The following is a 25,745-nucleotide window of genomic DNA, read 5'->3' on the forward strand; positions in this document are numbered from 1 at the left end:
ACTATTTTATAGACTTGACTAGACCATACTCAGCATTGTACTCTGGTTACGAGAATCCTTGTTTTTGATAGAAACTACTCAATTTAGCCAAAATGCTGTCTCAATTGCTAGTAAAACTTGGTCTGTGTAAACAGTAAGATAAACAGGAAAGTTGTATACTCAAGCCTGCTGCCAGCACCAGCCAGTGAGAAATATCAGTCTATGTTTGTAATGAAACCACCCAATTCAAATGCAAACTTGATGTAGTCTGTTCCTTGATAAACCAATTGAGAGTAATTTGCAACACATATAGCACCTTTGACAGCGCTTGCAATTTTTAGTTTTCATCATATTGCTAGTTTTCATAGAACAGCGAAAACAATAAGACTAAGACTGGCCTAGCATGATTGGATAGCTAATCCGGGTTATGAGCTGTTATTGTCTGTGGATAATTAACAATTCTTACAAGAAGTGTGCCAGATAAGTGAGGATTATGGAAAAGATAATTAAATTTTGAATAACTAATCAGCGATTGCCCTAATCTACATGCAACCATTATTTCTAGTTATGTCATAATACCACATGATCCTGTTTATTTGGCTAAAAATGGAATGACCTGAGTTATACAAGGTAAAGATTCGAGTAGCGATAATACAAAAGTCTTAAGTCTTTCACAAAAGACTCAGAACACCAATAAATAGTATAATTCTTCAACCAGAAGCTTATGGAATGTTGCAATAAATATGTGCATGTGAACTGGAAAAATGAAAATCCTTGATTATACATCGAAGCAAAAAAAATCAAGTTGTGAATCTGCAATCACTACTTGAACTGAGACACAAAAGTATATAAACTGGCAGCGTGAAGCACCGCAGTTGAAAATACTTTCTAAAAAACTTTAAAAAATGTTAGGAGCAGTAATAAAAATCTTGGACAGCAGCTGTGACTTGAACAATAAAAAACTCCAGCCAAGTAAATCAGTGTTTAGCTATTACACACTGGGTTTCTGGGTAGAAGGGGAAAGTCTATGCTAGGATTGCAGAAGTCAAATCGTGGAACCGTGTAAGGACCCAGGGTTGTCACCGTAATAGAAGAGTCTATGACAGGATTTTTATAGACAGGCTGAGCGCTTTCTCTCTTATAATAATCTATTTTACCCAAAAGTCTCCGTACAATATCCGGTCTCGAATTGAACAAATCTCTTTGTTCAAGTGGATCATCTAAAACAAGAAAGGACAACTCTCACTACTGTTAAAATTTCAAGTACTGTAATAGTATGATATAAAACTACAGTATTTGTTGACAGAACTATAAAGAGTGTACAACATTTTTATAAGAATAAATATTATGACTTTGTTATATAAATAGTTTGATAGTTTGCTTTGCTAACAGTAGCAGGTCTGGTCATGGCCACCCCTCGTATAAACTAAAGCTCAGTGTGAACTTGGGTGAACTTTGCTAAGATCTCAACCAGCCAATAGGTTTTGGAAAACTTGTCTGTGATCAACTATAATGTAGCCATTGTCCATTTGACACCTTCAGACTGTGACAATTTTAACCTAAGTGTTTTGATGTGTTCCATTAGCTTTTAGAGCTTTTAGATGTATTATATTAGACTATATAATGTATTTTACCATATTATATAGTGCTATACTATATTATAGCAATTACCATATCATGTTGTATATCATTAGAAGCTTTCGGGTATAAGCTTTTTGACAAGCTCACACAAGTACCTTGTGCTTCAACTATGTCGAGGGGTGTTCAATACAAACTTGAGGGTTTATTTGAAGAGGGATATGTATACTGTATGTACGGTGCTTGTATGTACGGTGCTTGTATGTACGGTGCTTGTATGTACGGTGCTTGTATGTACGGTGCTTGTATGTACGGTGCTTGTATGTACGGTGCTTGTATGTACGGTGCTTGTATGTACGGTGCTTGTATGTACGGTGCTTGTATGTACGGTGCTTGTATGTACGGTGCTTGTATGTACGGTGCTTGTATGTACGGTGCTTGTATGTACGGTGCTTGTATGTACGGTGCTTGTATGTACGGTGCTTGTATGTAACACAAGTATTAAAGAACAATTTACAAAAAAGTTTTAGTAGATATCAGAAAGTATCGGTATTTTTCTATCATTTGCAAATGTTTTTGATGTTTGAGATGATCTCTGATTGCCAGGATGCTTCAAAATTAAAATCAACCAAACTTGGTTGCAATTAAAACACTAAGAAAAAAAGGTGCGAAATGCTGTCATTAGTGGCTATCTATGATATAGTTGATATCAGCTATTGCATTCAAGTTACAGCGATGCACATCTCTATTCTGTCTGTCTCTGTGCAACTATAGATGTCATAATTATTGCACTTTCACTTGGTCTGGGTGTTTCAATCGCGATCAAGTTGAATCGATTTTAATCTAGAAACATCCTGGCAATCAGATTACTTCAAACACAAAAAACAACCGAAAATGATAGAAAAATACCAATACTATTATAGACACCATGATCGCACTTATAGATACTTTCTGATGTGTAAGTTTTGCTTCAAAGCCTGCTACAGTTGATTAATAATTGTTATGCAATGGAGGATTTATCAACATGCTTGACATATTGTTGAGTCTAAACTGCGCTATTACTATATATCTGAAAGTCTTTCCTATAATTCTAAGAGAGATGGATTATCTGATCTAAACCTGTTGCATCATAATGCAATGTCTTACTTTCACTCCGCTGTGATTGGACGAAAGTAATTATAAGTGCTATAATCAGTAACCTTAATAATGCATCTATTTCATATGCAAAGTGATAATTGATAGGAAATTTGATATGGTTTTGGGTGCCATGCTGAATATAGCATTTTTGAAGCATTCAAGGAGTTATTGTTTCGCCATTCACAATTGATGATAAAAAGCTTTTGACTGTTGTTTTCGGTGATTGACACTCAGGGTGTTTTTAAAGCCACTCCTATGACCACAAGTTTGATATATCACTGTTTTATGCATCATGTATTAATCGATAACCTCATTATCCAATTTATAAAATCGTGTAACATATGAAGATGTAACCTTTTTTTTAAAGGTTTCAACACGTGGAACCAATAATTTTTAGAGATTAGAGACCCTACTATGTCAGCTCATACAATAGAATATAATTACGTTTAACCCAATGCAGCATTTAAGTAAAACAGAAAAAACACAATTAATTGGTAAATAAAGAAAAACTAAACAAATCTAATTTGGTGTAATTTTTAATCTATGATAATAAAACTTGTGTAAAGGAAACCAGTGATTCTAACAAAGCTAATTGTTAGTCCAGAATATAATTTTCCAGTTTAATGCGATCATCAGCATGTTTTCACACTTAGACTAAATGACCTCTGGTGCAGTCCATAGAGCACTCCAGCGAAATACAATCTTCATTCTGCACAATAAATGCATCGACCATACTTGAAAATATGAGTTGTAACGATTGGCTGATATACAGTGGTCTCTGAATGCATGGAATAACAACTCCTATAAAAATATCTTTCTTCGTAACTTTTATTGGTAGTTGTAAATCATCAATAAAAATTATGTCGATGACTTCCTACTTTTGTCCTTACATGCCAAAAACAAGAATGAGAAGACAGAAGTCAGGAACTATTGAGTTGAACAAGTGTTTGAAAGTTGGTAGTCTAATACTGTAGTATTGTGGAGTTGCTATAGTGAATTGAGCATTGTAGTAACAGAAAATTTATAAATTGAAACGATGTATTGCTGATACTTGGTCAGTTTTTAAAAACAACACGTACAGGGTAGGCCTATGACTAGACAGAATTTAGCATTGGCAGCTTCAAGATTGATTTTTATAACATAAGCTGGCATTTATTGATGTGATTTCAAGAAGTGCCATAATTCGAGCGAAAAAAATTGTTATCACAGTTTGAACCATGAACAGATCCTAAAAGATAAGTGAGTCTCGGAAAGCCTGGGCTTATCTTAACGTTTAAAGTTTTTATGAACATTTCATCTATATTCTATTATCAATAAGCTTGTTTTAATTTCTTTTCAGTGAGTTTGCGTTTCACACCTTTGAAATTGATGGTCACATTGCATCAGATATAAATCTTCGTATTTTATGTCGACTTTCTAGTAAAAAATTATTAGTTGGGGTAAACTGCAACTCAGATTTATCATATTTTGAATGGTTAAAAATTTAGTAACAAAGAAATGATTGAAAAACAAATATTGAAAGGTGTTGTTGACTATTTCGTTGAAGTTTCTCTGTCATAATTTTATTCCTTGCTTCACTGGTTTGATAACTAAACACTTGTAGTGTATGACTCACATGTTTTATTTGAACATACATGAGAGAGCAATTCCGAAACTATTGACGATATCACAATTTCGTGTGCTTCGAGCATGAGGCTAAATTTTCATGATATGTATCTTCTACAAAGTAACAAGTTTACCTCTAAGGTTGAAGAGACAGCGGGCTACCATGGTGCCATGAGGGCCTGGTTTCATACAAGAATCTCCAGAAATACTGCGCACATTCTGGTTCTCAACTGGTTTAATCCACAAGCCAGCCTTGTCTGGAAGTGCTGCTGTTGCCACTTTCCCATAGATGAGCTTCCAATCTCTCCACCTAAAAGAACAAATAATATCATGCATATAAAACCTATACATAGCTTCATACATTTACGAGTTATGAGCTTGTTAGCATTTGTATTCATAACCATTAGCAACATAACTTATCTGATTAAATGGCAATGTTAACAATAGTCCATGGAAATGTTAACACCAGATCATGAAAATGTTAACACTTGAGTATGGAAATGTTAACAACTGATCATGGGAATGTTCACACTTGACCATGGGAATGTTAACATCTAACCATGGGAATGTTAACATCTGATCATAGGAGTTTGCAACTAAAGAACTGATATTATCTGATCACTAGAAGTTTTTACAATTATGCTTATGACTGCCTACATGTCTTCAGCAGCCTATGTGCAGGTATTGTAAACTTAACATTTCATCGCAATTTTATCAGTATAACTGTTTCTTTAAAAAAGCCATGAAGTGATGTTGTTTAGAAAAAAACATATTAAATGATAAAACATAAAATTTACATTAAAAAACTGTTTTTTAGTTTTATGTGACCAGATTAATCTTAAAATAGCTCATGGTGACTATTAACATTCAACAAGCCCTAGAACATTGATTAATATTTTGGTGGAGGAGGTGGGACAGGTGTAGGACCAGACATACTGTTGTATCATATGAAAATGTTCTCTTTCTATACTAACTCATTTACTTAGGGCAAAATGGTTTAGTCCCAAAAAAAGGGGACATATGAAAAAATTATAGTATGTCAGAAGCAGAAAACAGAAACTAAAACAGATTTTTGAATTTGCTGGTTTCATTGAAGGAAATATACAACATACGTATTTGACAGGCATACATATGCGTGACAGATATATGATACAGCGAATTGAAAAAGTTTCCTAAAATAGAGCTACTGCAGTAATAAATAATTTATAATAATAATAATAATGATAAAACAAATAAGTAAGAAGTGACAGACTGACTGAGAGATCAAAATAACAAAAGGACTTCTTGCTGCTAATGAGCAAGTCCATGTAATTACTTTTGCTTCAATCTTGAACAGATACTATGGTGTTACCTGACACCGCTAACATTATTAACATGCATCTCTCCATTGATTGATGAGTAAAGTAATGTCTTTGTAGGACATGTGGAGGAAGTGCTTGACACCTCAAGTTTATTAATATGCCTATGAGCAATAACCCCTTGCTATATCAGCCAGTGGATTATACCATAGAGTGACATGAACCGTAGATTGATATGGCATAGTTATGAACGAAAGGCTTTTACTGTAATACACTCTTAGCCGAAAAAAATTAGCATAAAATTCTTTATTCTTTATAAAGCTCAGTGTCTGTCTGTGATTCAGTCTGTCCAGCTATAGCTATTGAAATCTTGGAATGAAGAATTCGTTTTACAAAAAATCTGATCTCGGAACCTCCCTTTCACCAGGCAATAAGATAACTAATTGAGCTATGCAAGATGCATTGAATTCATTAGGCAATATGACTGGTTGTTCAGGTTAAAATATGAAGAGACTCTGCATAGAGCTTTAGTGACATTGCGGCGCAACGTCACTAAAGCTTGCAAAGTCTCCGTATTGCTAAACTTACCAACAAAAGCTTGCTCTCGCGGCTTTTGTTGGTAAGTTTAGCAATACGGATACTAGTTTACTCAAATTAGCCATTGGCAATGTGCCAGGTTAATAGCAAGTGACAGGCAACTACATTACCTACTGCTGTTTTATAAGATAATTTTTAATATCCGTGCAACGCCAGGCATTCCACTAGTATGATAAATGTTAGATATGAAAATACTTCAATTGAGTAATTAAGGGTAATCTGGGGCAATACAAGCTGGTTTAAAAAAGCTGAGGCTTTTCTGTAAATCATGTATTCCCTTACTACTGCCAGCTTCATAACCTGTTGGTGTAAATCTCTGCATAGTATTCTGGCTATCGACAGTGAAAGGTTTATAAATTGGCAGTAGTGAACAAACATAAGACTAATGGCTAAGTATAACTGTCATCTCAACCAGCTTATATTACATAAATTATACATTAGATGCGGCAAGTAGTCCATTTTATGATAAGTGACATTGCGAACAGAAATCAACCAAACCAATCGACCTCTAATAGAACTGCAGCACTTTTTATACAACGCTATCGCCAAAAAATAACAGCCTCAAAAGTCGCAACTTAAACATGATTTGAACCTTCATGAAACATCAAGAACTCACAGGCGATCTAATCCCTAGCATCTACACTATTTACTTTATTTATCTCATGAAAATTTTGGGAGTTACCCCAGTTGCCTTCGGCAAAAACCTGATTATTAACACTTTGAGGTCTAGTTTGGTATGTACAAGTAGAACCCCCTGATGCTAGACAATATTAACAGCTTTCCATCAACTGTGAAAGTACTGACAGTAACATGATTCCTTTTCAACTGAATATTATATTGAAGCTACAAGCTTGTAGAAATCAATAAAACAAAACAGAAATCAAATAAAGAAAATAGTGTTTTTACTCTTTTGTTCCAAAGAAGTTTTAGAGGTAACTGAAGAAACATGATTACAGTACACTGAGTCTGATAGAGTGTGTATATTTGTTATGAATGGAAAAGCAACTAGTTTTAGTGTAAAACTCTTGTTGCTGAGGAGAAGCTTTCTAGCTGTGTCTTTTTCTGATCCTTCATTAGCAAGAATTTCAATCAGTGTGTTATTAGAAACTAACATTCTGTCAGCAGCCATTTTTAATTTGTCAGTCAGAAGTACATTTTGGAAGTACATTTCGGAAGTACATATTTCGGATATATCTCAAAAACTAATAATTCAAGCTTGAGGCTTTGGAATTTCACTCAAATTGTATTATACACAAAGCATCCAAAGTTCGTAGTTCTGTGTAAACTGGAAATACAAGAAAAAAACAAAGCGAAACTACGAAGTTGAGTTCACTCGGGTGTTCTATCAGGTGAGAAAACAACTCCTCAAATTATCTTTGGCCAGGATTGAAAGTGTTAGAAAGCATTTACAAATATGACTAGCATGCACTTTAAATCACAAACTGTTCCCTGGTTTGTATCACACTAATCGATAGTAAAATGCTGTCTTTAACAGTTAAATTATACAGATACTAAATACTTGTTGTTCTCTGTACCAAAAGCACCAAAATACTTACTGCGCTATTTTTTACCAAAGAAATCAATGTTTGCTCTGAATGATGCACTGGTGAATTGATTGCCACCCTTACTTGTTGTGGTGGAAAGCTAAACGGTTTTTCTATGAGACGGCACCACCTCCCCAAATAGACTGATTGAAAATAATAAACCATGATGCAATAGTAAGACAGAGTTTTTGACGGTAGAAATGCTGGATATAGTTGGAACACAAATTTGTTATATTGTTCCATAAAAAACTGTGGAGTCTCCATGTTTGAGTTTGTTAAATTTAGCTAATAAAAGCAACTCGGGGTACAAGAAAATCTAGAAGGCATCTGAGGCTAGTATGGATCACAAGCTATGCTAGTACATCTGCACATTTGCTCTGAAACCACCTGGTGAATGCGGATGCTCGAGTGGCTAAAATCCTAGCCTGAAATAAGCTGATTAGAATAGTTAGGATATAAAATTTCAAGGGCTGCATATAAATCACACCTCGACCTGACTGTTGGCCATTGATCAACAAATTTTGGCTAGTTTTAAACGTGGTGTTTAATGGGGATATTATTAGAACATGGTAACAGATCAAACATTCTGATTAGAATAATTTAGATTTTATGGACTATTAGAGCTTTGAAATATCTTCCAATTTTTACACTTTGATTTCATGGAAAAGGAATATTAAGGAAGATGTCTATATTAATCATGAGAAATCTTCAGATACTTTTCTCATCATGATTATGATGTTTGAGATGTCTAAAACAAGTATTCATTGAAATTGAATGAACTTGGACGGTTGACCCTGTAAAAACTGATCAAGTCTGATCATCAATAAGGACTTAGTTCAAAGGAATCTCTAGAAGTTTCTAAAAACTGTTTCTTACCTATAAGCAGCATCTGCATCACTGCAATCAGAGACTAGCCTTGGCTCTGTGTAATCTGTTAACCCGATCAGAGATTCTGATCTGACTGCATATTTTCTTACAGGCTTGTAGAAGGCTCCAAGGTTTCGTCTCTGACTCACTCCATCCAATGCGACTATAATAGATTTTTAGTATTTTTATTTAGTGTTAAATTTTGTGAGAGAATCATTTTAGAGCATCAATATCTGTATTGCTAATAACTGGAAACATATACCACGATTGTACCAAGGGAGATAACTTTACAATGATGCAACCCAAACCATTTTTTGATTTGTATAACCTATATTATCAAATACCAAGTGACTCTACAATTTGAAGTATTCATAGTCAACCAATTTGCATCTCTCTAAATACTACTGTAGCGTCCCAATTTTGTCACCCTGCATGCAAACAATATACAGACGCGATGTTTTCACCCAAACTCTGTAGAAAGATGAGCATACCTGGCTTATATGTTGGGTCAGCCATCTCTACAGTGGTTGGTAACCAGTCTGATATGTGCATGAGGAAGTTTCTCTTGCTGCCGCGCACACGCCGTGGCAGCTTTGGATTGAAGTATATTGTGGGAGATCTAGTGCCACCCTCATAGAAACTGCTTTTACCTCCCCTAAGAGGGTAGTTATTACCAACGCTGATAAATGGGAAAGGGGCGGGAAAATCAAGGTCAGCTGAAGGTCCTCCATTCTAAAACAATCAGTTAAAGTTATGTGGACGCAATGACCAGTCCTCCATTTTTTTCGCTTCTTTTCTTTGTTTCAATTTACTTTTCTGACTGCTAATTGGTCTGATTGGCATTTTCTGACTGCTGATTGGCCTGTCAACTGATTGTTATCTCTTAAAGTTGAATTTACACTCAATTCTCAGTAGATTTTATCAGAAAGTATCAGTATTTTCCCATCATTTGCAATTGTTTTTGATTTTAGAGGTGATCTGATTGGCAAGATGTTTCCATGTTAAAATGGATAAAACTTGATCGCGATTAAAACACTCAGAAAAAAACACGAGCGAAATGACATCACTAGTTGTTATCATTGATATAGTTGATATCGGCCTTGCGTTCAAGTTCAAATGTCAAGCATCTCTATTCTGACAGTCTCTTTACAATTATAGACACCATAATTGCGCTTTCGCTTGATGTGAACATTTTAATCTCGATTTTAATCTTGAAACACCCTGGCAATCAGATCGATCACCCAAACATCCAAAACAATTGCAAATGATAGAAAAATACCAATATTTTAGATAAAATTTACTAAAATTTTGTGTGAGTTCATCGTTTAAACAGCCAACCGTCTACCATCACGTACCTGAATCACCAGCTATTAATCAAACTAACTGCCCGTCTGCTCACTTACCAATAATTCAAATAAAACATAGATTTTTTGTTTTTATTCTTTAGAAAAACATGAACAGTCCAAAATTGTTTTTTGATTTTTTATTATTGTTTTGTGGTGATATGAAGCAAAGCCCAAAAAGGTGGATTGACGTGTGGTTTGTAATAAGGATATGAAATTGGGTGAAAATTAGAAATTTATGCATAACTTGGTTTAATTTGTCACCATCTCCATACCCAGTAAGTGTAATTTACATAATTTTTTGGTTAGAAAATCAGTTTTTGCCGACAAAACTTTTGACCAGAGAAATTATGCAATTACATGAATTGTCACAACACCTCAGAATATTGATGAAAGGACTTTTTCCACAAATGTTTGATGTACCTAAATAACTTATGGGGTAATGCGTTCCATAAGGTGAAATTCAGGCTACTTAGAACATTTTTTTGACTATCAACCTTACCAAATCTATAGACTTGGGTATATAAACTTCTGAATCTATAGATATTTAGATACATAGATACGCTAATACATAGATCATTGAAAAGACGGAGTTCTAGACAAACAGATATACAGAAAAAGACCAAACCTAGAGACACAGACACATAAATACTAAAACAACTATACCTAGAAATCTAAGTACATAGACATCTGAATATTAAGAAATTTAAATATTTAGGCACATAGCTGTCTATAAACAAGGATACATACATTTAGCTGCCTAAAACATAGCTGTCTATAAACAAGAATACATGTCTGCCGATAAACATGGATACATAATTACATTTCTGCTGAGGAACATGGACACATAAACACCCATATTCACACATAACTAGACACATAGGCTCATAGATACGTACATCTGAAGTGAATATTACTATAGAGTTCTCAAACAATCTGGAAGTTCTCAGAGCCCTGATAGTTGCACCAACCAAGTCATCAAATGCTCCAACCAGACCTGAAACACAGAGTTGGGAAATGTATTTGATAAATGCCATGTATCCATAAGGGTGGATACAATTAAAGGAACTAAAACCCCCATAATCAGCACTACCAGCTAGTGGTTTTGTACAGTAATGGCTTGCTTTTGTATAGCTCGAAATTTAATATATTACATATATATCTACATATTTGCTGTCATACAGATTATTTTTGGTTCTAAAATAATTTTTGCTGCAATGCTTGTTCCTAGTTAATGTACACTATTCAAATAATTTATAGATGCGTTGTAGGCAGGCTACCAAGAGATACCCTTAATTAATACTATGAATCTTAGGCTAAAACATCGGACACCAGATTTACACCAACATCAGAAAAACCTTCCCCGCCATATTTTTCCTACAATCATTATCACTAGAGATAATCTTCAATACTAATGATGCACAATTGCCGGCCATTGTCACTGACCTCGAAATATTGCCTTAGCTGTATAAGAGCTAAGGCTATAAACAAACAAAAAATTAATTTCATACAATTATTATTCGGGCTTACCAAGAAACTTTCTGCGGAGACTTTCATTAGCGTCTGACTCATCTAGGAATGGATGTCTGTTGAACATTTCATTCGTCACCTGCACAATGGTTTTGGTTGTTAGAGATTATAGTATCGCAAGAACCCAGTGATGGATTACATGGGGGCAATGTTGTTTAACTCTTAAAAGATACGTCTTCATGCACTTAATAAACATAATCCTAAAGGTCGTGAACTCTATTAACAGATAATTTATTTTTATTTTATCTCAAGGAGATCATTCAGTATGTGAGAAAAAGGATCGAACCCAACATAATATACAAATTTTAATCTTTTCTTTAATAAAATGCGTGGAGCGTAATTGGCCAAAGGTTAATGAGTTTCTTTGGGCGTAACCTTATGTTGAGTATTCTAAGCCAAGGAAACTGTAATCTCCTATTAAAATAGCATCATATCGGCTTTTCTTACCGCATAAAAGTTATGACAGAAAATTATGACGAGTCATAATCATAGATACTCGTCCTAAAACACTACTGGTCAGATTTCGACTCACACAGCGATGGATATCACTTATTAATAGCCGATTAATAAGTCACCAATTTATGGCAACCAAAATTTTTTGCTTTAAATAAAATAATCGATTCCCTATACCACTTAAAAGTTGCATTTCAGTCAGCAAATTATCTAAGAAATAGGACTCGATTGATTGCACAATGATGTTTATAATTATTCTGATCTTTATAATTCAAAGTGATAGTGTTTGCTGACCAGTTGGTAGGTTATGCTTTTTCATTTATTTACATGAAATGGGATAGTTATGTAGCACAGGCAAATAGAAAAAGTTTCTATGAAGTATTTTTAGTATTATATTCATTTATTTTGTTGCTGTATGTATTTTAAGAATAAAAGAAAACATATCATACCGTTCAATAGCATTAAAAACCAAATCAGTTATTTACCAATAGAGCATTCTTATTTAGTGGTGTACCAGCAGAATGTAGTAACCAATTTCAAAGATGTTGCTAAAAGTAACATGAAATTTAGAGAACCAAACCTAAACAGATGTCTACAGAGCTGCGTGGAAGTCAGTAATAATGCCTAAACCGTAAGACAGTTAAAAAGATCGACCTCAAGAGAGTCAAATTTAGGACCGAGTCATGTTGATCTGGAAATGCAAAACTCTTATATATTAATGCTATTGAAACACAACAATAATGATCATCTTCCAATAAATTCTCTACACTCTCCCCTTAAAATTTCATCAGTTCCACCTCAGTTAATCTCTAAGTGAACTAGTTTACGCAACCAAATCTAGTTTAAAATCTGTTAACTTCCAGTTTTAAAATTTTTTGATTTTCAACGTTAATATCTGTTAACTATTATGCTCAGTGTTTCTAAATTTTTGGGAAGATTCTGTCAAAACTACACAAACATATGCTCCGTTCCTCCTGCCAGGTTGCTAAAATTTTTGGTTTTAAATCTTTAGATCAGAAGAAGCAGCCTCTTAACCGCTTGACTTGATTGGAAATACACGAAATCCCGGGTATTTCCAGGCTTTCTGCTCGGAGTTAATAAAGCATGTAGTGTTGATATCTAAACATCACTCGATCTTTCAAAACTGAGATAAATCTTTTATAGATTTTTGCAAAGCTGTAAAGATAAAGCGCAATATGCATTTTTAGATATAGAGCCTTTTACCTCTAGTGGCTGGTGAACTGCAAGTGGTGATATGTACATGAACAAGGGAGACCTTTTTCCAGTGTGTGCCTGGATCATTTCCACTACATCCATTTGATGCTGCAGCTAAAAAGTAGCGCATTGAAGCCGTTAAAACTAGTGCTATGTATCACAGCTTGAAATGTCTAGAAATATGATAGACAAGGCCAACTCATACTGCAATCTTTGATGACATCACAGCATTGTGTTAAAATCTATGACTATTTATGGAAAGCAAATAATCTCAAACTTAACCTCTTGATGTGAAAAGCAAAGGTTATCATAGTGCTTTCTAGATTTTATAAATAAATATGGGAGTTGTCAACTCACTGTGAGATGTGTGCCGATATTCTCTATAGATGGCTGTTCACCCACCACCCTATTCATCACTCCTAAATCGGCTACAAATATGGAAGACAAAATATTAGTTATACAGCAGTTACATTAGGCACTTGCAATCCTTCTGATAATAGCCAAGGGTCCAACAGGCTAAATAACATTAAATATGATTAAATTAACAACAGATGAGAGCTCATGCTAATTTGTTCTATACGATGCTAGAAAACAGAGAATAGACCTTAGATTAATTATTATTGTTTCTTTTAATAACTTTTATTTATATATTATATTATATATTACTCTATTGACAATAATTTCATTCCAAATAGAAATGTTTTTCAAACTATGCCATACAAAAATCATAAAACAAAAAGGGCAACAGTTAGCCACTAAAACTAATGGTATGAATTAAAATTAATACTAAAATTAGTACCTTTAATGGTTCAATTAAAGTATTAAAGAGCTTTAAATTTTCAAAGTACATTTTCAAGTTTTACATTCATTTTCAAATTTTTAACTTCAAAATCAAAAGGTATTAAAATTGTCTCAGAAGGATGCATGCTTAAAAGAGAAAAATATTAATTGTGGTTCAGCGGTGATGCAGTTAATACAGCCTCCTATCTATCTACGCATATAAATGACAGGAGTTTGTAAAAACAGCTAACATATAATTTGGACAATATAGAAGTTAGCATCCGTTATTTAGGGATAGTATGAAATTCAATATAAGCACTTATTTAGGGCCACATGACTAACAGAGTTATATAGATTTCATATTCCATTGAAGACTCATAACTTAATTTAAATTCCATCCAAGCACTTCCGCTGCCTCCGAGGTCATCGTCTTACTTATCATGCAAATAAACAGCCACAGGACAAAAGCTAGGTTGACAAGATATGCGCTGGTGGTTTGAATCAAACGGAAGCACTATCATCAGGTGTGATATATAGCGCTAGCCATATCTTAACTTGATTCCTACATAGTTGACAAAATTTGTATATATTAACATGTATTTACATTAAAAATATTGTTCCACCCGACATAAAGACACGAAAAACTCAGAATTTGATGGATAACATGATGGGTCTCCTCAAATTGTGGTAATACGCCAGACAGCGTGATGTTTGAATGCTGCTCATAAATAAAAGTTGAACGAAGTGAAAATTGATTTATTTGCAAAAGTGAGACAGCTGAGCATGATCTCTTACAGTTTTGTCATTTGAATAAAATGGTTCCTTACATTTATAAGTTAATAAGGAATAGAACATTAACAATGACAGTTCCAGATGCAAAACCAAATACAAGAGCAATAACTGCTATTCAACATGATTTATGTTAACATTGCATTCACGATGTTATATATTTATGGAAATTTATACAGTATTGAGTAAGGCCTTTTATGTTTTATGTATAACTTAGAGGCATCTGTTGTCATATACACCGAGCTAGAATGGGGTTACCATAAGCAACTAAACTAATGACCACTATGCAGTTAGTTTAAGCTAGTGTGAACAACCACTCGAAAATCAAGTATGGTGTCTGCTTAGCGGAGGCTGCACTTGTTTATTTTTAACATCGTTGCGTAAATAATGTTTAAAACACATCGTGCAACAAAGGCTGAACAAGTTTGAGCCCCAGTGGCAATGGAACCTCAACTACTGGAGACATGTCTAGTTACAGAGCAATTTAAAGTTGGATGGCATTCCTGTCACCAAAAAGAGTGACCTTTGCTGAGAATTTAACCGCCCCTGCTATTCTGTAGGTCAGGCATTCTACACCACTAGAAAATGGTTGCTCTATTCATAACATAATTTGCTTTACGCAACAGCCTTCTCTTCCGATATTGCACTCCATTTTTTATTGTCTATCATCCATACCTTATATTATTGAAACTGTGTGCACTTACCATTGTCAAGTACTGTGACACTGGAATATCTTTTAAGTTTGATAAAGATTACAAAAAAGTTTTTGTTAGCTATACCCAGTTGATTAAAATTAGAGTACATGCGGTGATGATAGTCATAAAATGGAAATCATGATTTAAAAGCTCATAACAACTTGTAATGATACACGATGCAAAACAAGTTAAACTTTCAGCTGTTGTTGTGTTCTCTACACTAGATACTCTGGTTGAACTCTGTGTCATACTTACACCAGTTATAGTAGCCAGCTAGGTTCTCTACACTAGATACTCTGGATGAACTCTGTGTCATACTTACACCAGTTGTAGTAACCAGCTTGGTTCTCTAGGATCCCTTTGAATTCATCGAACCCTCTGTGCGTAGGAAGACAGCCTCGATCACAACTTCCCAAGTGCCATCTACAAAGTGAAATCAAGTTTGGGAGTTCACTGAATTTATTTGCTTAAAACAGCAGAAAAAACTACAACTAGGAGTAAATAGAATTTACCAATGTTAAAATAAAGGTAAAAATTTAATTGGCCATTCAATTAGTTTCAATACTAAGATTTCTAATTTGTCATAACTATGAGGGGGGACCAAAGTTTGTGTCCTAAAACCATTAAGGTTCTGAGGTTATCTAGAATGATCTTTTACTATAATAAAAGCAAGGAAAACTATATAAGAAAAGATAGAATACATAACAAGTGAACCGCTTCAAGGATTAAAAACAGAGGTAGAAAAAGGTTTTTCATTTCCTGTTTTCACATTTCCTATGTGAGAACATAGGAAATGTGAAAACAAGACAAGAAGGTATCTGTTAAATGAGACAAAAAAAAAGCTGAAAAACCTTTAAAATAGGAAATTTTTTAATTAATTTTTAAAATTGTTTTTAGATTAAAACTTTAAAAGTAAAACTTTTAAAAATTTATTTTAATAGCTGCTATAGTAAATAATTATAACATTTAAGCCAAGTTAACTCAAGATAGGTCCAAAGCATGCAGCCTGAGACAGCGAATAATTGCAATTATTATCACACGCCATTAGATTGCCTCACAACAACAACAAAAAGATTTAAATATTTCTGTGACCTTTCTAGCTAGAAATATTGCGTCAATGCAATCTGTAATAATGTAAAATGCAAAAAACGGTGGCAATACAGAGGTAAAAATCAGCCTCATTAATCTAATTAACACCTGATCTGTCGATCTGCTTACCTAACAAGGTAGGAGAGAGCATAAACCACTAATAGGCCACTAATTACGTGTCAGACGTGTGAAGGGCACACTTAGCCTGCTCACAAAGAACCTTATTGTCCCCGATTCTTACAACAGTTCCTTGAAATGACAGTTTTGTTACTTCATTGTATTTTAATAACTCATCACCATGTAACAATATTATTGTTTTGTAATAGGCAGGTTCATATCTGTCCTTAGCAGGAGACAGAAATTGAAAATACAACATCTGGGGTCTTGCATCATGTTGAAACCACTGCCTCTCATATCACTTCAACTATTATTATTACTTGCAGTTGTTATTAAAGAGCAACTAAAATTTGACTGTTAAAATGGTTTGTTATGAGAATTCACTAGTTATTCCCATAGTCAGACCGAACAACTGTACATACTTTTACAAAAATGTTATTACTTGAACAGCTGTCACCGATGATCCAGGCATATCTATACAATCTTTTAACAAAAGTCAAAATGGTTTGGCTGCCCAGTAATATTACATAAACCTACTTTCCAACCATCTTTGTCGTGTAGCCTCGTTCCTTCATGTATTCAGGCCATAGCTTGTGCTCCAATGGTAGACAGCTTTTGCTCTGCCCCAGCACAACCAATTGCTAAAATAGCAGCTTTTAATATAAAACATCAATATTAGACTCCTGACTGAAAAATGCAATAAAGCCAACTGAAATACGTTTTTTGTGGGGGTCCACTGTACAGCTAAATGAATGTAAACTCCTTTTTCTGCACAACTTTCAATCAAGGAGCTAACATGGGTTTGAGTAAATCAATTGAATACACCACATCATTAAATATTTAGCTATATGCAACTGCCTCTGTTCTTGGTTATCTCTAAGCAGCCTGTAAAAACTTCTTGATGGTGGACAATAGTTGCAAGTTTTCTGGGCAGATACCGTAATGCTTGCCAATGCTAGCACTATGGTAAATACGTATAGCACCTATACATGTTACAAAACATAAGGCAACAAAATAAAAACATCGGTTTATGAAATAATCTTTAGCCTTCTCTCACAATACAGTGAGCTAAGAACAGTTGCAATACAGAGACAATAACTTACTACATTGAGAATAAAATTATTAATTACTGGCATCTGTCACTCTCATTTCCTTTTATATGATGTCATATTAACCAGGAGCTCGTTTCCTGTTCAAGGTCAGGCTATCATTGTTTGGGTTCAGTAAGCAATTTTAATAAAGACAGATTTACCATGATAGATTTGTTACCATATACAAAACTCCTTCTGCTAATGCAAGGATCAGCATCAATACCAAAATGCAGATGAACTTCCATAACCAGTCAGCTAAATCTAGCTTTGCATTTAAATTAGAAATTCAAACAAATTTCGATTTGTTTTTCAAAGATTTGATTTTAACTTTGAAAGTTTTATTTCAACTTTTAACAGCTGCACAGCTACTTCCGTTATACTACAAGCTCTTTTCAGTTGTATTTAGTCTTATGTTTAAGCCAGGTTTCCATCTCGGTCGCGAGACCCCGGCAGTAACCCCGTGCAGCAAAACACCTGCGGTGATAGGCTCGGCGGGTTGTGTTCACATAAACCTGTGTCGCTGATTATCGCATAAAAATGGCCGCTCACCATGCTGTATCGAAAGTGCTAGCTTTCACCTGTACAGTGCATTTTGGGAATGTTTTGCCTGCGGCTCCTCGAGAAAGTTGAACAGCGTTGAACACTTGCAGTGACCACCGGCAACTACCGATGGTACTCGGTGCGCAGGTTTCAATTTCACTGCCGATAGCCCTGCAATCCTGCCACCGATGCTTGCAGCGTGTATGGAAACCAGGTTTTAGTTTGAAATGGCAAAGCAGACATTTTAAGGCTATAAAGCTATAAAACTAGAAATGTAACATGAAGTTGAGCAGTTAGAAAACACCTGCGTTCCTCTATTTTTTAAAAGGTCACCAAGCTAATCAGTTACAAAACCATAAAACCACGAAACTATATTTTTATGGCCATGTACCATTGTGGTACTTGGTCATAAACAATGGAAAATAGCTTCTCAAACAACCATAGCTATGTACTAATATGAAATAATTTACAGTAAGCAACTATACAGATGAAGCCCATGATGTACAGTAGACACCCTTACAACTTAAATAATCTGTTTCGAGAAAGCTCATACTATTATAAAGATTTTACGATATACAAAGCGTAAAATTCATGTGAATTGCCTAATCCATTCCAAGATCTTCCCAAATACACCACTTTGGCCTTACGTTCTTATGTTCCACCACTTATGTTCAGTGGAATTTATGTAAAAAGAAGTTTACATTATAGGAACGTCAAATGTATAGTCAGATTAATTGAATTTTACCACATTTGTTTTATTTGGCTTCTTCCAGTTTGTGGTACTGCTCAAGTAGACACTAAATACAAACACGGAATGATCTAGCGCTAAGTCAAGCATGACTGCAGATTCTTTGTTACGAGAGATATGACTTTAATGTCTTTCATAACAAATAGTATGTAGCATATCACAGCAGGTGTTATTATTGCATATTTTAATGTAGTAAATTTATTCAGTACAGGAAACTCTCTGAGATGGTTGACCACAAATGAAGATTATAAACCTTGCATACTTTTTTAATTGTTGGGCTGTTGATACATCGTTGGAGATGGCGGTTTCAGCCAATTGCGATTTCAACAGATAGTTGTGCTGATTGGTGTATCCATTTGTTGCTGATTTTAATCGAAGTTTAGAATGTGATTGGGATGTTTTCTATACAGGCTTTCTCTATATACGCTTCCTTAAACCATATACTAGTGGTAGTATAAGTAGATCTATCAAAAACATACCTGAAGGCCTGTATTGGAAGCATATTTCCCTGACATCAATGAAGCCCTTGAACTAAAATTGACAAAAATTGTGAAGCCATCATGTAATAAAAATTTCAACCTCTTGTAATATGATTCGAGAACCTTAATCTCAGTGATGTAGTCAGTGTAGCCCAAAAAAATGTATGGTGATTCATTTTTACAAATTATTTTGCATACACAGTCGACCTCCGCTTCGTTGCACTTCATTTCGTTGGACTTTTAATTGTTCGTCGTCCAAATGATTGTCTGATGCCGCAGTGTTTGTTTGAAGAATGCCGACGTCGCATACGCTGAGCTTTTTGCCAGAGCCTTGTACTGTAATTTTCATTTGTTATTATTGCTTCATTCGATATTACGGTATATTGTATCCTGTTGCAGGTATAACCATCTTTTACTCTCTCATATATACTGTATATGCATATTTTTATTATATCGTAACTTAGAAATATGTGCACGTGAGAATGTAAGCTGTTTAATGTACCGTCCTGTACAGTACCCAATTTTCGATGTCCAAACTTTTTTATTGTCTGGAGATGGCCCACTCTGTATTAGTCTGAACAAGTGAGAGTTGTCTGTACAGTGCTGCTCGGCAGTACCCTTATAAGTCTCTTTATACAGAACACCTTACAACGATCGCTCACTTTGTTAGGTTTGTACAGACTTCCCAGATGTTCTGTTGAGTGAACATCAGAGATCCCGGTCTCTCCATTTCTCAATATTAAGATTATTTCAGATTCTAGCATTTGTTTTCCTTCAAGAAACATTTTTTATCCTTATAAACTGAAGTTCTGTTGTATGAGGTTTTATTTTTTAACTGATATGCCATGAACGATTGTTTGAGGATTAATAGCTAAACGTGCAATTATTCTGTGATGCTACTGGATGGTCAATTGATACAGACAGTAGCGAGCCAGTATGCTGAACGTCGCAAGTTCGAATCCTGTGCAATGCAATTTTTTCTTAACCTTTAGTTGTGACATTAGATAAACAGACAGACACAGCTCTTAGTGTAGTAAACATTAAATCAACGGGAATTTTCAAACCGCAGTTGTAGTTGTAAGTAAATACAACATCTCGCAAGAAATACGTGACAGGTAGATAGACCGAGAGCACAAACTTAGAACAGTGCAACCAAAACAATGATACAAATCACTTTTTATTCAAAATATTGTTTTCATCTGTTGATCACTAATTAAATTGCTGGACTCTTTCAAATAACATTTAAAATGTAGAAAAACTGCTTATCAGATGCCAACAGGAAATAAACCTGATACAAGACAATGAATTTGCGTGAGCAGAAGAACTGAAACAACTTAAACAGTAAATACAGAGATTTATGTTTCATCATCTAATAAAGTATTTCATGGAAACCCGGGTTGAAAATTAGCTCACAGATTAAATGAAAGTTTTCTTCATTTCAACTTGACAGTCATTTCGGTTATGGCAAAGTTTAATTCACAATTTAGTCCAAAGTTAATGTTTTCTAATCTTTCCAAAAATCCAATTTTGTCACAACTCAAATAAAGCAAAATGAATTCTAAGAACATACGGAGAGCAGAGAGGTTGAGCGTGAACATCTGTGAGCTCTATTCCATTTCTTGCCAACCAGTTAAGATGTGGAGTCTGTACCAGATCGTTATGGAAGCCAACATCATTCCAACCTACACAAAAATGATAAAACTTTGTTTTTGAGTTTTCCTGACTGTCTTAAAATAAAGCTAACATTCAGGTTACTAGAGGTTGTAATGCACTACTTCTTATAGCACTGTAGACAACTATCAAAGTTTTAATCCACATTAGCTGTAATTATCTTGTGAAAGTCCATACTATCTTTGTACCAGAGTGAACTCTATTTGAAAAATAGGCTTAAGAAATAAGGATATGAAGCAATTTAAGGCTTATGTGGAGAACTTCATCAATAGAATGGTGACTTTTCTTTACCGGATTTTGAAGTTCCTGCCGCTAGAGGCAGGAACTGAGGCTAAAGGCTGCGTTCTCCACAAGCAGAGCTTTGATAAGACAAAAATTCAGCAATGCTAAACCTTCAAAGCAAAATTTATGCTTTTTCAAGAGTTTGCTAGCTATGTACAAAGGCTACGTTTTCAAAATTAAAGCAACTTTCCATCGTTTCCCCCATTTGGAGTGAAAAGTTCGCTCTAACACAAATTGACTTCTTTTAAATTCCCAAAAGTTAATGCAAGTTCTCTTGAGAACTGAGGCTTATTTCACAGTTCAAATGCAGAGACTGTTTATCCAAGAATGACAAGGACTGTAGCTAAGGACTACCGGTGTTTATTTTACATCAATTAAAGGTTTCAAGATCTTTCATGGCTTGTGTCCTCATTTTGTACATGACAGTTGGAGATATCAACTCAATTCAACTTACGTGACATGAACAAATTGCATACCTATAACAAATACTTTAAAAATATCATTGCTTGTGGCTTTAACAATGTGTTCCTAGTATCCATTCCCTTAACAGAGTAAAATATTTTAAACACCATAGATCACATCGTTTATTTAATTTGTTTGACTAACTGTTGCCAATTATATACAGCCCCCACATATAGGCTGTAGATCATTGCTGTTGCCCTTTTTTGTTTTGTGATTCTTCTATGACACAAATTTCAAAAATTTCTCTTTGAACTGAAATTATTGCTAATAAAGTAATGTATATATATATATATATATATATATACAATATGCTAGAGCAAACACATGATTTCAGTGATGACTCCTGTTCTCACAACTTTCATAACTAACTCAGATTTGAGTTTCACTCATATTTCTATAACGGCTGATGCTGAAAAGAATAGTTCTTCAGAAAGTCTACAAGATATTATTCTATCTGTATTATACATACAAGTCAATGCCTTCTCTCTTACTATAAGCTGTAATATCAACACCATAGACTTAAACAACGAGCTATTCAGAGTGTCTATTAAGTTGTAAATTTTGTGACTTAAAGCAGAGTTGCAGACTGTATCATCAGCTAACACAAAACATACTTTCAGTGTGAAAAGTACATTTTGAAAACCTCTATAATAACGCTTTTTTGTTGCAAACCAATAGTTTCTACTTTCAAGTAACCAGATGTGTAATATTTTGTGAATAGGTTTTTGTTAACTATTAACCACAGAGTACTATATGGTTGGAGGAATACTTAGGGGGCGTGGGTAATAAGCCCTTACGGCAACCATCATTACCCAAGCTAGACAATAACCTCTGTCATACAAGATCAATGATGTGCTAATTGCTTATCACGCTTGAACTGTTGATTATGAGGTCTGTCAGTATACGCACTTTTTTAAAGTTTAGGAGTCTCCGACGAGGTTTTTTGCGGCTTTACGTAGAAGTGCGTCTAAATGCTATTTGGTACCAAGAATTAATTTTGAGGTATAGATATTTTGATTTAAAAATAGCTACGTTTTGTCTTTTTTTATCGCCAGATTTGTTCAAACATGGAAGCATAAATTAGCGCTATAGAAGACGCCTTTAGCACATTCCTAGTTTTCCCAACTTTCAGTTGAATATATAAAATGTGGAGCATCCATAGTGACTTGTTAACAATTGCTAAGTGCTGTGAACTAATTCAATTTCATCAATATCAAAGATGATATAAAAAGGCACACACTCCGTGATGGGTTGAACTGAAATGATTGAGTGAACCCCGAGAAACGACTCAACAAGTAATGGTTCCTTTGAAGTGAAGGGAAAAGTGTTTTTAATGGTTTTATATAAGGGCTTGCACTATGGATAATACTTTCTGTAGGAAAGATGCTTCTTAACTGCTTGTATCTCAAGCGTACTATGAGTATCTACTATACGTGGAACTTATTTACATGATATATACATGGTACATTACATATATCTACTGTACATCACATATATCTACTGTACACTTACTCACATCTACGGTACATCACATATACCAACTGTACATTGCGTGTATCTACTGTAGACCTACATTACATACAACTACTGTACATCACATGTATCTACTGTACCTCACATATATATACTGTACATTATGTATATCTACTATACATTACATACGTCTACTGTACATTACATACATATACTGTACATTACATATATCTGCTGTACATTACATACATCTACTGTACATTACATACGTATATTGTACATTACATATATCTGCTGCACATTACATATATCTTCTGTACAATATATATATATCTACTGAACAATACATAAATCTACTGTACATTATATACAGTATATCTACTGTACATTACACACATCTACTGTACATTATATACGTATACTGCAAATTACATATATCTACTGTACATTACATAAATCTACTGTACATTATATACAGTATTATCTACTGTATATTACATATATTTACTGTACATTGTATGTTTCTACTGTACATTACCTATACCTAATGTACATTGCACGTATCTACTGTACATCGCATATATCTAATGTAAATCACATGTATCTAAAGTAAATCGTAGATGCAAGTTTTTTATGTAATTGCGTACATATACTTGCGCAATAAACAAAAAGGACAGCACAAAGCTTGTTTCTGAACCATAACTCCCTAAAGCTGGGTGATATGGGATGGTAATTAGCCAAAGGAATTCCGAGCCCCTAATACCATCAGGTACGTGTTTACCAACAACTCAGAAAATAGCAATTAGTAAATGATGGCATAATCCATGGTTCATCTAGTCCTTGTTATTTTAAAACAAACAAAGTTTGCATAAAGACTGCATGCATTGACAACCTCTACCGTGCATAAAACTACATTCTGATGATAGGGTGCTTGGTTTACGCAATGGGAAGTTGTGCCACAGCTGAAGTAAACCAAAGAAGTATTGCATGACCAGGGAGTAAATTTATAAGGGCCGATGCTGAGGCAAAAAAGATATAGTCTGCATGGTGCTGCCGTATTTGATATTTTAACTTTGTTTTGTCATGGCTGGTTCTCTAGTTGTTTGAATAAGGTCTTCAGTCCCATGATTTACGGGCTCAGTGAAAGAGTACATCGATTGAAAGAAAAAATACTGCTTAAAATCTACGAAAGTAGTTTTGCTTGGTTCATACATTAAATATACTATTGCTATGAAATGTAATTTTGCACACAATTTAGTTTATGTTTTATTTTGTCTCTTAATGTTGATAAAATCGACTTCAGTGACAAGATAGGAAGCCGTTTTTGTCAGTTCTCTCTTAATATTAATAGTTGGGGGCTAAAGTTAGTTGGAATTTTTAAATAAAAAGAACAGCAAATGAATTTATAAACAGTATTGAAATAGTTGACAGTGGCTGTGGTCTAGTGGTATAGAACTCCTGACCTGCAAGTAACCGGTTGGGGCCCAACTCCCAAACATGCTACTGCTGGTGACCAGAATGACATACAAACTTAAATCGCACTCTGCAACTGGACACGTCTCCAGTCGTCAAGATTCTCTTTCCACTGGACTCAGACATGTCTAGTAAAGATCACGGAGCTATCGTTTGTACCACAATGCTCTTAAAGCCTTTGCTTGTAATACATTTTGCAGAAATACTCGATCTTCAAGAGATTACCCACACTGTATTAAAAGTCATAGGAGCGGAGGCTATGTAAAGGTTACCAACAAGGGAGACTGGAGAAGTCTGACATGCTCAATTGTCAAACAAAACTTTTTTTATGATTTTATTTATTTTTATTATTAGTATTCTATTAGGTAAAAGCTTCATTAGCAACATTTGATTAACGTTTTTCGAAAAACCTATCAATGAAAAGTTTTCAAAACTGAATTCCAATAATCAGTTTACTTTAAAAAAACCAAAAGAAAACCTGTAATAAAATTTGCGAGCTAAAAGGCATATTTAGCAAAGGTTATTGAATGAAAGGAACACCAAACAGATTAAAAAGTAAGTAACATTGGAAGGCATGCAATACTTACCCAAATCATCAGCCATAATAAATATAATATTCGGTTTTTGAACTCTTTTCCTCAACCTCATTCTCAGACTACTCGACGACCTGCTGGAATCTCCTGATCGACCACGTCCTCTCTGAATGCCATTCTGAACCCTTCTCCTAAGAGCCTGAAAAAGTCGGCCTCTGCGTCTCGCCTCTGTTTGATCCAACACGACCAAAAGAACTGCGCAAAGTGCAGCAGCTGCAAGTAGCTTCATTCTCGAGTCTATTCGAATGAATGAAACCCCCGATTCGACTCGGGCTTATTATATCTAGGCTCTAAGCCGCATGATACACCTTTCACTC

The 25,745-nt window shown here is 34.6% G+C and overlaps 1 protein-coding gene across 1 annotated transcript; it reads right to left on the bottom strand.

Annotated features, from left to right (window-relative positions):
* Window positions 1–552: 552 nt before the first annotated feature.
* Window positions 553–25,745, bottom strand: LOC137408376 (arylsulfatase B-like). The gene is made up of 13 exons (XM_068094880.1): window positions 25,423–25,745; window positions 21,045–21,156; window positions 19,475–19,526; window positions 17,154–17,257; window positions 15,733–15,833; window positions 13,504–13,574; window positions 13,156–13,260; window positions 11,479–11,557; window positions 10,848–10,945; window positions 9,097–9,337; window positions 8,615–8,768; window positions 4,434–4,609; window positions 553–1,199 (listed from the first exon to the last, which is right to left on the bottom strand). The coding sequence occupies exons 1-13, from the start codon at window positions 25,655–25,657 to the stop codon at window positions 964–966; spliced, it is 1,764 nt and encodes a 587-aa protein (XP_067950981.1). The 5' UTR covers window positions 25,658–25,745; the 3' UTR covers window positions 553–963.

This window comes from Watersipora subatra, chromosome 11 (assembly GCF_963576615.1).
Source record: "Watersipora subatra chromosome 11, tzWatSuba1.1, whole genome shotgun sequence".
Lineage (NCBI taxonomy): Eukaryota > Metazoa > Bryozoa > Gymnolaemata > Cheilostomatida > Watersiporidae > Watersipora > Watersipora subatra.

Coding starts and splice junctions, on each gene's coding strand:
- LOC137408376 (XM_068094880.1), bottom strand. CDS start 25,657: ATGAAGCTACTTGCAGCTGCTGCACTTTGCGCAGTTCTTTTGGTCGTG. Junction 19,527..21,044: donor GCTCAACCTCTCTGCTCTCC/GTATGTTCTTAG, acceptor TGTCAATTTTAG/TTCAAGGGCTTCATTGATGT. Junction 8,769..9,096: donor TGACCCAACATATAAGCCAG/GTATGCTCATCT, acceptor AATCTATTATAG/TCGCATTGGATGGAGTGAGT.